This window comes from Nelusetta ayraudi, unplaced genomic scaffold (assembly GCF_046127955.1).
Source record: "Nelusetta ayraudi isolate G7.1 ecotype Tasmania unplaced genomic scaffold, CSIRO-AGI_Nayr_v1 ptg000021l, whole genome shotgun sequence".
In the NCBI taxonomy this organism is placed as follows: domain Eukaryota; kingdom Metazoa; phylum Chordata; class Actinopteri; order Tetraodontiformes; family Monacanthidae; genus Nelusetta; species Nelusetta ayraudi.
This window is the reverse complement of record NW_027466071.1, coordinates 5,070,375-5,083,952: the sequence shown is the minus strand read 5'-3', so window position 1 is coordinate 5,083,952 and position 13,578 is coordinate 5,070,375. Positions and strand designations below refer to the sequence as shown.

At 55.2% G+C, this 13,578-nt stretch overlaps 1 protein-coding gene across 1 annotated transcript; it reads right to left on the bottom strand.

Annotated features, from left to right (window-relative positions):
- Positions 1–87: 87 nt before the first annotated feature.
- baz1a (bromodomain adjacent to zinc finger domain, 1A) lies at positions 88–13,562 on the bottom strand. Its single transcript, XM_076027449.1, has 28 exons — positions 13,267–13,562; positions 12,846–12,973; positions 11,388–11,666; positions 10,833–11,015; positions 9,973–10,071; positions 9,793–9,880; positions 9,274–9,705; positions 9,101–9,196; positions 8,869–9,007; positions 8,520–8,651; positions 8,002–8,301; positions 7,082–7,247; positions 6,703–6,836; positions 6,523–6,614; positions 6,158–6,390; positions 5,562–5,785; positions 5,114–5,244; positions 4,790–5,028; positions 4,063–4,187; positions 3,888–3,959; positions 3,704–3,786; positions 3,363–3,527; positions 3,038–3,282; positions 2,861–2,950; positions 2,027–2,169; positions 1,740–1,930; positions 1,568–1,655; positions 88–1,045 (listed from the first exon to the last, which is right to left on the bottom strand). The coding sequence occupies exons 2-28, from the start codon at positions 12,956–12,958 to the stop codon at positions 867–869; spliced, it is 4,461 nt and encodes a 1,486-aa protein (XP_075883564.1). The 5' UTR covers positions 12,959–12,973; positions 13,267–13,562; the 3' UTR covers positions 88–866.
- Between the last annotated feature and the right edge of the window lie 16 nt (positions 13,563–13,578).

Sequence of the window (13,578 nt, the reverse complement as noted above, 5' to 3'; positions counted from 1 at the left end):
CTCATTTTGGATAATAACGGTCCTCTGAAAGGACGACAAAGCTTTATTTAATGGTGACGTCAGCAGTGGCATTCGCGTGACAAGTGGTGCGTTCAGAAAACGTTTTATTTGGAGACGTCGGAACAGAAACAATCATCATTTCGAACAGCAGGGGGCATCAAGTCATAAATAAACGACATAAAGAACTAAATAAATACACAGCGGCTCCAGTGTAGGGTCTACAGCCGACACGCACGCACACGCATACACACACCCACACAGCGGCAACAGTCGTACTAAAACCACAGACAAAGAACACAATGAAACCTAAAGCAGGAACAGTAGTCAACAAAAAAAAGCTAAAAGAAAACTACAAATCCCCTGAGGCCTGAGAGAATTAAAGGGCCAGTCCCTCTTCTCACTGGCTGCTGGTTCCTTCAGGGGCGGGGCCACTGCACTGCTGCAAAGACATGGCTAACTAACCTAAAGCTAAACTGGGGTTGGGAGCACATCACTTCCTGTTGAGGGGAGGGGTGCAGGAAGTGGAGGCGTGGCTAGCTGGTGAGATCAGACACCAGCTGACACCTCACATGGAAGGGGGTGGTGTTGGGGGGGGGTCTTCTCCCCCCAGACACCACAGAGGTCCATCCTGCTGCCACCTGGTGGTCGTCAGGAGGAACCAATCAATCAGAGTCCCTGAGCTACCTGCAGTGGTCTACTGGTCAAACTGGGACGCTACTGGAATGCTACGTGCCTCGTCAAATCTAAGGTCAAGTGATCATCAGGAGGGGGCTGAATCCTGCTGCCGTCTCACTCACTACAGGAACAAACTGGTGGAGGTCACATGGTCACCCAGGAGGAAGGGGGGTGGGAGGAGTGGGGGGGGTTCAGTGGCGAGAGCGTTTGGCAGGCGGCAGGCTGGAGGTGTGGTCCGATAGGCCAAGCTTGGTCAGCTCCGACATGAAGAATTTGTGGAGGCGGAGCCCCGCCTTGGCCTCGTTGGTGTGGCGAGGGTTGTACTGCAGACAGTTGGAGAACATCAGGTCCACGTCGGAGACAAACTCACCTGAGGAGGAGGAGCAGGAGAGGAAGGAGGAGGAGAGAGAGGAAGAGATGGAGGAGGAGGAGGAGGAGCAAGAGAGAGAAGAAGAGGAGAAGTTAGAAAGTTTTATATTGTTGTTGTGACATCACAGCTCATTCTGATTGGCCAATGGTTCCTGATGCATCGTGGGAATTACAGTAGGCATGATGGAAAGTGGCACTCCTGCTACATCAGCCCTGGGCAAACTATGGCCTGGGGGTTACAACCCACTGTGGCCCTACCAGTCAAAAGGTTTGCCCACCCCTGGTACTAGATGGTCCAGGGGTAGTTCTGGAGTGGTTCTAGGTGGTTCTGTGGTGGTTTTGGTGGTAGTTCTAGACCAGGCGTGGGATAACTACGAAACTGCAAAGTATATATTTTTCCTCCAAAACACTCCTGCTGCTGCTGCTCCTGGTTAGAACCCATTGTGACTCATCAGTCAAAAAGTTTGCCCTCCCCTGAGCTAGCCGTTAGCTGCTAGCCGTGTGTGTATGTGTGTGTCCTCACCCGCTGTCTGGTAGTCACAGTTGTTGACCTTCTCTCGGATGGTGCTCAGGGCGATAGGCCTCTTGATGATGTCATAGTAGTCGGGCACCTGGCGACAGGTGGAGGCAGGCAGGAAGGTCAGTGTCCAGGTGAGTGTGTGTGTGTGTGTGTGGGCGTGTGTGTGTGTGTGTACCTGGGCCCTGGAGACCAGCTTCATGAAGGGCCAGCTGTCGGGGTGTCGCACCAGCTCCACAGTCAGCTGCTCGCAGGCCGACATCTCGTGGAGGCCGTGGTTCCTGCCGGAGGAGCGGCGGCTGGAGGGGGCGGAGCCTGAGGTGGGGGCGGAGCCTGAGGAGGACGACAGGACCGGTTTGGGAGCCGCGTCTGTGGAAGGAGGTTGGAGACGGACGTTAGCGGCTGGCGGCTAGCGGCTCCGAGCCGTCACTGGGCTTCTCCCTGCACTGTGATTGGCCCGCTGACCTGCCGCTGCCCTCTGATTGGTGGACGTCCTGACGTTGCCCGCTGGGACTTCCTGGCTCAGACGGGCACTGGTCCGGGTCCCACAGTGGGACGGAGCTTTGGCCATGGTGGGGGGGGTGGTGGTCTTCTTCCCTGAGGACCTGCTGACAGAGAAGGTTTCGTTGGATTGAAGGTTGATTGATTTGGAGGGTTTATTGAAGAGCCGACTGAAGACCTTCCTCTTCCGTCAAGCTTGCAGTGAGAATCAACTCACTGTCACAGAAGCTGCTGTAGGCCTGCACTGCTGAGGGAGCTTATCTGTTTCTTCCTCTCTACCTGAGTGACCAATCATTGGCCACGATACTGCCGCAGTCTGTGCGTGTCCCTGGCAGGTGATGACATCATGCAGTCCAGATGGTCGCGGTGCCATCGATTCATCTTCACCACCAAGATCAGGACCAGGACTTGACTTCAGGATCATGTGCCATCATGACCCTTGACCTCTGACCCTCCCAAACACATCTACCTGAACAGCAGCTGAAGCAGCAGCCCACTACTTTACCACGCAATATTTATTCCTATACATCAAGGGCGACTGTAGCTCAGGAGGTAAAGTGTGTTGTCCACTGACTCAAAGGTTGGCGGTTCAAATCCCAAAATCCCAATGGGGCTGGCAGCGCCTTGCATGGCAGCGCCACCCATTGGTATAGAAGTGTGAGAGTGAATGGGAGGCCACATGTGAGAGCTTTGTTGCTCACCCTGCATCGCTCTGCATTGATTGATTGATTGATTGGACGGTCAGTTTGAGTGCAACAGTGGTTGACAATTGAGCGGGCAGAGCCATGGGCCACTCACCTGGAGCTTTTGGCAGCAGGGGCATTCCTAGGCGTGGCCTGCTGGCTCCTGGCTGCTCGAGGGGGCGGAACCTGGCTTTTCTTGCTGCTGCTGTTGACAGGGGGGGGGAGAGGAGCTGCAAGTGAAGACGGACCAGAGGAGACGGAGGTGGAGATGTTGGAATGTTGCTTGACTCACATCACCGCTGCTCTCTCCTCCTTCTCCTCCTCTTCCTCCTCTTCTTCTTCTTCTTCCTCCTCCTCCTCTGACTCTTCCTCCTCCTCCTCCTCTGACTCTTCCTCCTCCTCCTCCTCTGACTCCTGCTCGTCCTCCTCCTCCTCCTCCTCCTCCTCCTCGGTGGAGGAGCGCTGGCGGGACGGCCGTCGGCTGGACCTCTGCTTGGGTCGACAGTCTGGACAGAACCAGTCGCCCTCTGGGACAGACTGACGACAGCACACAGACAGGGGTTAGTTTGAGGAGGCAGCCAGCAGGGGGCAGCAGTGACTAGACAGGGTGGACGCACCTTGAGGCGAGGCCTCAGGCAGTGGGTGTGGTGGCCGCGGTCGCAGCCGTCGCACAGCAGCATGTTGTCAGCATCGCCTTTGCGCCTGCAGATGCGGCAGCGAGCGTTGAGGACGGAGCGCGACCAGAGGACGGAGCGCTCCAGGCTGGACAGGTGCACAAACACCTACAACACACACACACACACACACACACACACACACACACACACACACACACACACACACACACACACACACACACACACACACACACACACACACACACACACACACACACACACTTCAGAAGAAAGCTTCCCATTGCAGATTCATCCATCAGGAGGTGGGCGGAGCTTCCTACCTGGGAGAGCGAGGAGCAGGAGAGCAACGACTCCCTCCAGCGCTCCAGCACCGTCCTGCTGACACGCCCACCGTCGCTGCCATCTAGTGATGATGGGAGGGTGTTGGACAGTGTGTGATTTTCAGTCGTCACGACAACACAGGTCACATGATGCGATGGCCACACTTAATGTTGTTGTTACTACCGTCGCTGGCCTGGTCCTCATCCTTCCTCTTGCTCTTCTTGCTCTTCTGCTCCTTCCTCTGGTCCTCCTCACCTGCAGGGGGCAGCACACACACACCCAGGGGGTCACTTCACCTCACACTGCAGCCTCTGGGCCCAACACCCAGGAGAAGGTGTGTGCGTGTCCTGTCACTCACCCAGTGGCGGCTTGAGGAAGCGTCGCTCGATGCCTCGCTCGATGTGGTGGAGGGCATCGGCCAGGACCCTCACGGCTCCGCCCACCACCTGGGGGGCGGGGCTACCACTGGACGCTTGCTGCAGCCTACACACACACACACACACACACACACACACACACACACACACACACACACACACACACACACACACACACACACACACACACACACAATTATTTTATAGCTTGGTGAATGTGCAGCTCTCAGTTTGTCCACTAGAGGTGTTTTGGAGTTGCTGGATTGTGTATTTCATGAATTGTGAGGGAGGGAGAGCTGCACCAATCACTGAGCAGCCCACATCCCATGTGACTACAGAGGGTGGGAAAACTGTTTGACTGGTGGGTCACAGTTTGCCAAAGGGGGGCAGCGGAGCAGCAGCAAATAGATGGAGTGTTCTGGTGAGCCACCTCATAGGAGGAAACAATCTACCCTGGGATATCATGGAGAAAACATGTTGCTGGAAAGTCAATGGAAAATGAAGCAAAACCTAATCAGTGTCTTTGAAGCCCCACCAGGGTGTTTAGCTCTTAGAACCACCCAGAACCACCCTGGACCACCACGGTGTTTAGCTCTTAGAACCATCCAGAACCACCCTGGAACACCCCAGGGTGTTTAGCTCTTTATTGAAATGACTCTTTAAACTAACTATCTTAAACTACTATTATTATCAATACATACTATTAACATAATTTCTTCGGGCTGGATTAAAAAACTGAATGGGGGCCACATGCAGCTCACGCCTGCTGTGTGTGTGTGTGTGTGTGTGTGTGTGTGTGTGTGTGTGTGTGTGTGTGTGTGTGTGTGTGTGTGTGTGCGTGTGTGTGTGTGTGTGTACCTGTCTCTCTCCACCTCCTCGCCATCAGCAGACAGCAGCTCATAGTTTCCCTCTTCCAACGCTGAGCGCCACACCTGTCTGTCCATCACCTGGAGGGACTGACAGCTGAGTGACGGACAGACAGACCAGTGTGTGCGTGTGTGTGTGTGTGTGTGTGTGTGTGTGTGTGTGTACCTTCAGAGTGCCCAGGGTTCCCTGGTGGATCCGGTCCTCGATGTCCAGCAGCAGGTCCCTCAGTCTGGCCTCCATCAGAGTCTCAGCAGCAGCAGTGCATTCTGGGACTGACCTGGAGGACTCGGGGTGGTCTACACACACAAAAATGTATATGTATGTAAATATGTATGTATGTAATTAATATATTTATTATTTCATATGACAATATTAGTTCTGATATGTATTTATATTATTTAATGTATACGTGTTTTTTGGTTGCTTGTGTGTTTGTTTTTTTAGTTTTAATTAATACCTCAGGTTGCTGACACTGATTAATATGATTATATTAGTGTACATTGGAATCAGGATGTGTTTAATATTGTGTAGTATTCATAGAATAATGATTATTTATTTTCATGTTCAAAATAAAGATTGCAAATTAAATCAGGTGTGTGTGTGTGTGTGTTACCTGCGCGGCTGTACTTGCTGCGGTCGCAGGTGTGCAGCGTGCGCTGCAGCCGCTCCTGCTCCTGCTGTAGCGCCTCCTTCAGGACGCTCTCTCGGAGGCCGCGGGGGTTGAGCGCCTCCAGCAGCTGCTCCACCTCCTGCATGGAGCCATAGAAGGACCAGCGGTTGGGCCGCTCCACCGGGGGGCCGCAGGGCCGCTGCGGGGGGGCGGGGCTCGACCCGGCACTGTGGACCAATCAGAAGACGAGAGAGTGAGAGAGTGAAAGAGTGAGAGAGAGGTTCCTCCTGCTGTTGAAGGCCACTGCCACTGCCATCGCAGTGCAAAAACCCAGTTAGTCTGACACGTATTCAAAGAAAACAACAGTGAAACAGAACTCTCTTGTACCAAATTGTGTCTCCAGTGTTGCTGTGAGTAAATAAGACAAATAGCAATGAATCCAGTTGCTGCTGGTATGGAACTAAATGCAGGTGTTGACCTGCAACCATCATCCTAGATTCAGAGTGAACTCTGCTTCAGATAAATGCTTTCAGTGTGGGTCAGCGGTCGGCAAAACAACAGTTCTGCACCAGACCATCAGGGGGCAGGGCCACACTAACCTTCCCTCGGCAGGCTCCGCCTTCACCTCCTGGTCCTCCGTGCTGGTGGGAGCGGCCTGTGTCTGGGCCGCGGGCCGCAGCATGTCCTCCGTCAGGCCGAAGCCGTCCTCCTCCACGAAGAGGGCGGCGGCCGAGGCCAGCAGCCAATAGCGGCGGTACTGACGGTCGCGGCCCAGCGGCAGCAGCCGCCCGCAGGCCGCCGCCCGTTGGATCTTCTCCTGCAGCCATCGCACCTGCAGGGGGCGCAGCAGAGCACACACCTCCGTCACACACACACACACACACACACACACACACACACACACACACACACACACACACACACACACACACACACACACACACACACACACACACACACACACCTTCTCCTGCTCCTCCTGCTGCTCCTCTGGGCTCAGGCTGCTGGGGGGGCAGGGCGTGGGCTGCGGCTTGGGGTCAGGGGTCATGAGCTCAGCTGCAGGAGCAGAAAATACAGTGACTCAGTAGGAGAGAAGGAGGCGAGGAGAGGAGAGGAGAGTGTGAGGAAAAAGGAGCTCCTTTACCTCCGACTGTGCTGGAGGAGTCGACTGGATGGTCTCCACCTGCAGGGGGGAGGAGTCCCTCCCTCAGTTTCTCCTCCCTCTCCTTCAGGCGCTGCTCCTGCTCCCTCAGCTTCTCCTCTTTGCGAAGGCGGACCCTGGGTGAGAAAGAGGAGGGTCAGGTGACCTTGGCGATCATCACCGAAAACCCTAGAAAACATCTGGTCACATGACCCAGCAAGCGGCCTATCACAACCTTGATGATGTCAGACTTTCTTTCTCTCAACGTCTCGACTCTGAAGTTTGTTTTTTACGTTTTCAACAAATGGACGTAGAAACCACCTTGACATCAAAGTAAACACCTTAATAGAAGCAGCTGTGCTTTGTGTGTGCGTGTGTGTACCGGTGGGCCGCCTCCTCTCGGCTGCGGCGGTGCTGCTCGGCCCGGAGCTCCCTCAGCTCCTGGCGTGCAGCCTTCTGCTCCTCCACCACGTCCTCCATCAGGTCCCTGCAGGAGCTCAGCGTCAGCACCTTCCCCACCAGCACCTGCAGGATCTTCAGCTTCTCCCCTGGAGAGACACACACACACCATAAGAACTGGATATCAGACTGGCAATACGGCAGTGCAGTGATTCTACCCTAGTGGCCACTCAAGGTACGGCAGCAAAAACTCCATCCATTAGACCAGGGGTCCCCAAACTACGGGGCTATAGATTGGGGCCCGCGTGAAGGCAGTCATAATCTCCCCCCGCCATGTAACTTTGCCGACACGTTAGCGTAGCGAACCGTGGCCCGCCGACATGATGCAGTTCCGTCATGTGGCCCATTGCTAAAAATGTTTGGAGACCACTGCATTAGACCATAACACAAAAGTAAAGGCCAATAAAAAGGCTGACAGGCGACATTTGACCTCATGAATCTTTCTATTGTAGATTTTATATTATACTATAAATATATATAGATATATTCTCAGTGCGACGTCTCGGCTCCTTCTGATTGGCTGATGCGTCCTAATGCATCCTGGGAGTTACACTGGGCATGATGGGAAATGACTCTACTGCTACACTGCTTCTCTATGGGGGTCACATGATGAGGAAGCCAGAAACTGCTTCAGTGACCCGGCTGCTTCAGCAACTCCATTGACATGAATGGGACACACACACACACACACACACACACACACACACACACACACACACACACACACACACACACACACACACACACACACACACACACACACACACACACAGGATGCATCATGACCCATCAGCCAATCAGAATGAGCCGGGACGTTGGGGCGATGGGGGGGCGGGCTCTCACCTGGCGTCAGGTCGTACACGGCCACGCTGGCCAGCCGTTGCAGCAGCGCCGGCTCGGCCAATCGCAGCTCCACGCAGGGGTCGTCGAGCGGCGTGGCGCCGCCCGGCTTCTTGTGGGCCGAGTCGGCGCCGGCGGCCAGGATGAGCAGCCGCAGGATCTCCGACAGCGTGCAGCTGTCCAGGTCCAGCCGGGTCAGACCGCGGCCCTGGTGCCGCTGGGGCCAGGCCCAGGTCAGCCTGGCACCAGCACTCTGCGCCCACTGGGGGGCGTCGCTGTCCTCCTCCAGCACCACCGCCAGGTCTGCACACACACACGCACACACACAGAGTTCATCCACAGTGTGTGTGCGTGTGTGTGTGTGTGTGTGAGAGAGAGAGATTGAGAGAGAGAGAGAGATTGAGAGAGAGAGAGAGAGAGAGAGAGAGAGAGAGAGAGAGAGAGAGAGAGAGAGAGAGAGACAGAGAGAGAGTGTAATGTGTGACTGTTTGTGTGTTTGAGTGTGTATGTGTGTGTGAGACCTGCAGCCTGCTCGCTGGCCACCTCCTCCAGCTCCTCGTCCAGGGCCTGGAAGACAGCCGACAGGAAGAAGAAGAGCAGCTCACAGAGAGGACCCTCGGGGTCCGAGCCCACCAGGGCCTCCTCCAGAACCTCTGAGGACACAGAAGGACCAGTCAGAACCTCCCGCTGCCTCCACACTGCACCACTCTATCCGCCCGGTGGATACAAGGAGAATCGCACTAGTACGCAATATCAAGTTAGGTCTTCAGAGGTCCGGTGTCAAAGTCGACTGCCGTATGATCTTAACAAACTACACAGTGGACATAAAAGCAATGAACTACAAGCTGATGGGCCGCTTGAGGTTCTCACCCAGAGAGACGCCGTCGGGGAACTCGTTCTTCAGGTCAAAGACCTCACCAAAGGCCCACAGGAACTCTAGGACCATGAGGGCGTCTCCAAAGAGGTGGGCGGGGAGGCGGGTGTTGACGGGTAGGGGGCGGGGCAGCTCCTGGTGGAGGCAGAGAGGGAGGAGGAGGAGAGAGGTGAGCTCCACACCAGCAGAGCAGCAGGTGACCTCTGAGGTGAGGTGACCTCCGCTGACCTTCAGGTCTTCGCACTCCATGTCTTCTCGAGGTTTGTTCCACAGCTTCATCCTCTCGGCGAACTTCTTCTTCTCCTCCTTCAGCTTCTCTCGTTCCTGGAGGGGTGAGAGGTCGTCAGGTGCCGCTCGCTCGCCACTCGCTCGCCCAACTTGCTCCGCCTCCACTCACTCACCTTCTCTCTCTCCAGCTTCCTGCGCTCCTTCTCCTCGCGGCGCCGCTGCTTCTCGTCCTCGAACCTCCTCCGCTGCTCCTCCTTCAGCCGCTCCCGGTCCTCCCGCTCCCTCCTCTTGGCCTCCTGCGCCTCCTCCTTCTCCCTCCGCAGGCGGGAGCGGTCCTCCGCCGCCATCTGCTCCCGCTGCTGCTGCAGCTGCAGCTTCTCCGCCGACCTCTGCAGTGACGAGCAGCCCTGGAGGAGAGGCAGGGAGGAGCACGGCTCAGTCGACGCCCGTCCCACCAGGGGGCGACAAAAACACACTTGACTCACCTGTCCGGAGCCCCGCGCCCCGCCCTTAGAGGCGGGACTGAAGGGGAGGAGGGGCGAGTCGTCGGGGAAGAACTGGGAGAAGTTCTGTTCACCCAGCCGGTACTTGGAGACTGTGGAGGGCTGACAGACAGACAGACAGGTGGCGCTCAACACAGGAGAGTCAGGTGTGTCTACAGGTGAGTTGTGGGGCAGGTGTGTGTGTGTCACCTTTAGTGCGATGGCTCCGTTGAGAGGTTCGCAATGCTGCTTGAACAGCAGCTTCAGTCTCTCCCTGGACACAGACGACTTCCTCCGACTGGGGACGCAAACATCGCGGTGTCACACTCACTTCCTGTCACATGACCTCGTGTCGACGGGGGCGCCCAGGTGACCGAGTTGCGCGCTCACCTGATCTGGTTGGCCCTGACAGTAAAGGGCTCGCCGCCGGCGTCCTTAGTCATCCTCACCGTGTACTTGAACGCAGCCGGACTCAGAACCTTCTTCTTCCTGCACACATGCATCACCGTTAATGGCCTACAGTTCCCACACTGCACTGCGCCAGACAGTCAGCCAGTCAAGGAGGGAGCCTTTCCGCCCCCTGGTGGCTGCCGCCGTCAGCTCGACCGGCTCACGCCAGGATTTGCAAGACGGCGCCAACGACCCAGTGAGTTTGACGTGTATTCACAGGAAACAACAGAGAAAGAAAACTGCCTTGGACTGAACTGTGTCTCCAGTATCACCGTGTGTAAAGTCAAGGCAGGTATTTAAAGCAGACCTGTATTTAGTTCATTCTAGTGTCAGATTTAAAGTTAAATCTGCTTTATTGGTTGATGGCCCAACAGAACTGTACATCATGATGAAAGCCAACTGAATTCACTGAGTTCTCACATCAGTGACTTCCTGCCTGAACCTTTTATCTGCTGATACACCTGAGACTGGATAGATAGATAGATAGATACTTCTTCTCTGAATGATTCTACCCACTGACTCCACCCATTCCCTCGGTCACCAGGCGTGAAATGTGAAAAATAGAACCGAATGGGAAAGAATAGAATACAATAGATTTTTTTCCAAAGCAGCTTCAGTTATTGGTTTCACGAGTCTGGGACACTTCTGAAACATGCCACATGCTGCCCCCTGGTGGTAAAGGAGACACGCACACTGATTTTAATGGCGCACCGCAGAGGCTTTCGGAGTGAATTGGGGAGCCAGGGCCAGGGTTGCCAGGTGTAAGCGTGTTCATGACTGAGAGCAACCGAGTGTCTCACTTTTGACCAGCCGAGCCGTTGACATGAGGAGGCGGAGTCTGGAAGGCTTGAGCAGCGTCGTCGTCGTCGCTGATGACAATGGCGTCGTCCTGCGGCGCTCTGGCGTGGCCATTAGCGGGCGGCGGTGGCGCCCCGTTAGCACTGGAGTGAGGAGAGTGAACCTGGACCACCTCACACACCAGTCTGCAATGACACACACACACACACACACACACACACACACACACACACACACACACACACACACACACACACACACACACACACACACACCATTTAGGGTGAGCGCTGACGTCCTCACATAAACCAACGTAGAACAAGAAGGTGGATGAGGTACCCAGGTGTGTGTGTGTGTGTGTGTGTGTGTGTGTGTGCGCAAGGCCACTGTAGATCACTGGTAAGCTCCAGAGAGGGACAGCGAGCAAAAGAGCACTGCAGTCTACACTGTAACCAGTGGACGTCGCTGTTTGTTTCTCCTGCCAGTGTTGCTGTAATCAGCAAACTGAAAGGTGTTCTCTCCACCCCCCACCCCCACCCCCCACCCCTGCAGGTTACCTGGAGCCGTTGCGCCCCGTCACCTCCACCGTCTCCCCAGGGAAGAAGCGGTCCTTGACGTAGACGTAGACGTCCTCGCAGAGCTCGGCCAGGCGGCGGTGGCGGCCGGCAGCGGCCAGGTGCAGCAGCGGCAGCAGCAGGGGTCCGGGGAGGGTCCGCAGGCTGTGGCGGGCCCGCCGCTCGCTCTCCACCGCCTCCAGGTAGGTGAGGCCCGAGCGGCCCGTCAGGGCGCAGCTCCACACCAGGCTGTTGCACAGGATGGTCCTCTCGAAGAACTCGCTGCACACAGGAAGTCCCGCCCCCGAACATCAGCGTCACATCACATCAAACCAGTGGAGTGGTCCAGTTTACTGCAGTGGATATTGTAACGTTCTTGATGCGCTCCAGCTGCTGCTTCACTGTTCACCGGTGGTGTGTTACTGTCCCTTTAAGAGGGTGAGGCGCTCCCAGGAAAGGTGTGTGTGCACGGTGTTGTGGGAGTTTTTGGGGTTGTTGCTACACATCTTGAGTGTCTGGTTCTGACCCGGGGCTCGAGAGAGAAAAGACTGTGTTGGAGGTTGTCGGAAGCAATGATGAGAAGTCACGACGTCTGGTTATTGACGAGTTTGCCAACGCTACAGTAAATTCTGATTCATCCTGCCCTCCCTCCCAAAACAACTAACAATAACAACAACACTTTCAGTAATCCAGTGCAAAAAGTGGTGAAAACACACAGAAATACTCTAAAGCTGTACTCAAGCAGCGGCTGATGCTCTCAAACATATCAGAACATTTTAATGAAGTTTTTTAATAGGAAAGTGAACGTTGTGTCCAAATTAAAAACCATATTGATTCGTATCTTTGGGCATTTTTTTAGTGCTTTTATGATCATTCGGAACCTTTTCTAGTGTTTATACAGCATTTAGCTGCGTATCGTGGAGACACTGCACCACAGCATCAAACCAACCAACCAACCATCCATCGTCTCTACTGCACACCTGGCTGGCACAGGTATGTGCATACGTGCGACTCACCCTGGGTGCGTGCGTGACCCTACCAAATGTTTTTTTTTTTGTTTGTTTGTTTGTTTTACGGAGTGTGATCACGCAACATGCTTACGTCACTCAGCTCGTGGCTAGAGCTAAGCCAAGCTAACAGCTGGCTGACGGCTAGCATCGCTGCTAAGTACTTCAAGTAGTTCAGGCTAACAGAGTTAGCTCTTCATGTCTGTCTGTCTGTCTGTCCGGCACACCTGCCGGCAGGTACCGTCCCAGTCCAACTGCTGGGTCAACTTTCCTGCACTTTTTAACCATAACAACAACAATGATAATGATAATAATAATATTAATAATAATAATAAAGTTGTTCTAATGGACTGAAGTTGACAGACGGTGCCGACGTCACTCTAAAGTCGTCCCGGGCCGTCCTGCCGCGGCTCAGCAGGTGGCTACCCGAACCGGGACCACCGCCGTTACTCACTCGTAGGTTCTGAAGATCTCGTGAGTGATCTTGCAGAGGAAAACCTCCTCGTCCGGCCGCAGTTCCGCCGGGGGTCTCTGCCGAACGAAGGCTTTCCTGTGGAGGAGCGGCATCTCGGCTCCGTTTCACTTTGACAAGAGAAAAAAGGAGGGAAAGAGAGTCACACGGACCGGACCGGCAGCGGAGAAGCGAACCAACAGGGCTGAGAGGACTGGGGGCTGGTACCGGGAGGAGCCGGAACCAGTGGTGGAAGAGCGGGAGGCGCGTGGAGCGCGGGACGGAGCGGCTCTTTTGTTACCGCTGTTAATCTGCCCACATGGAGCCGCCGACAGCCGCCGAGCCTCCCGCTGCTCTCGCTCCTGGTTCCCCTCCCGCCGCCAGCCGGCCGGACCGCCAAGGGAGCGGCTCCGGACCTTCTTACCCAGTTGTGGGACCGGTGGAGGTGATTTATCGGCGGCCTCAAAAGTGAGATAGACGTCCCGGGATGAAGGGTTGCGGAGCGGATCACACCGGCGGCTTGTTGACCAAGTTTTCTTCTACTTCACGGACTCTCATAGGGGGTCGGAAATTGCAGCTCCCGCAAACACGGACTTGTTGAAAGCGAGTTTCAGCAAGTTCGAAGAACGCGCGCGCGTGTGTGTGTGTGTGTGTGTGTGTGTGTGTGTGTGTGTGTGTGTGTGTGTGTGTGTGTGTGTGTGTGTGTGTGTGTGTGTGTGTGTGTGTGTTTGCGATT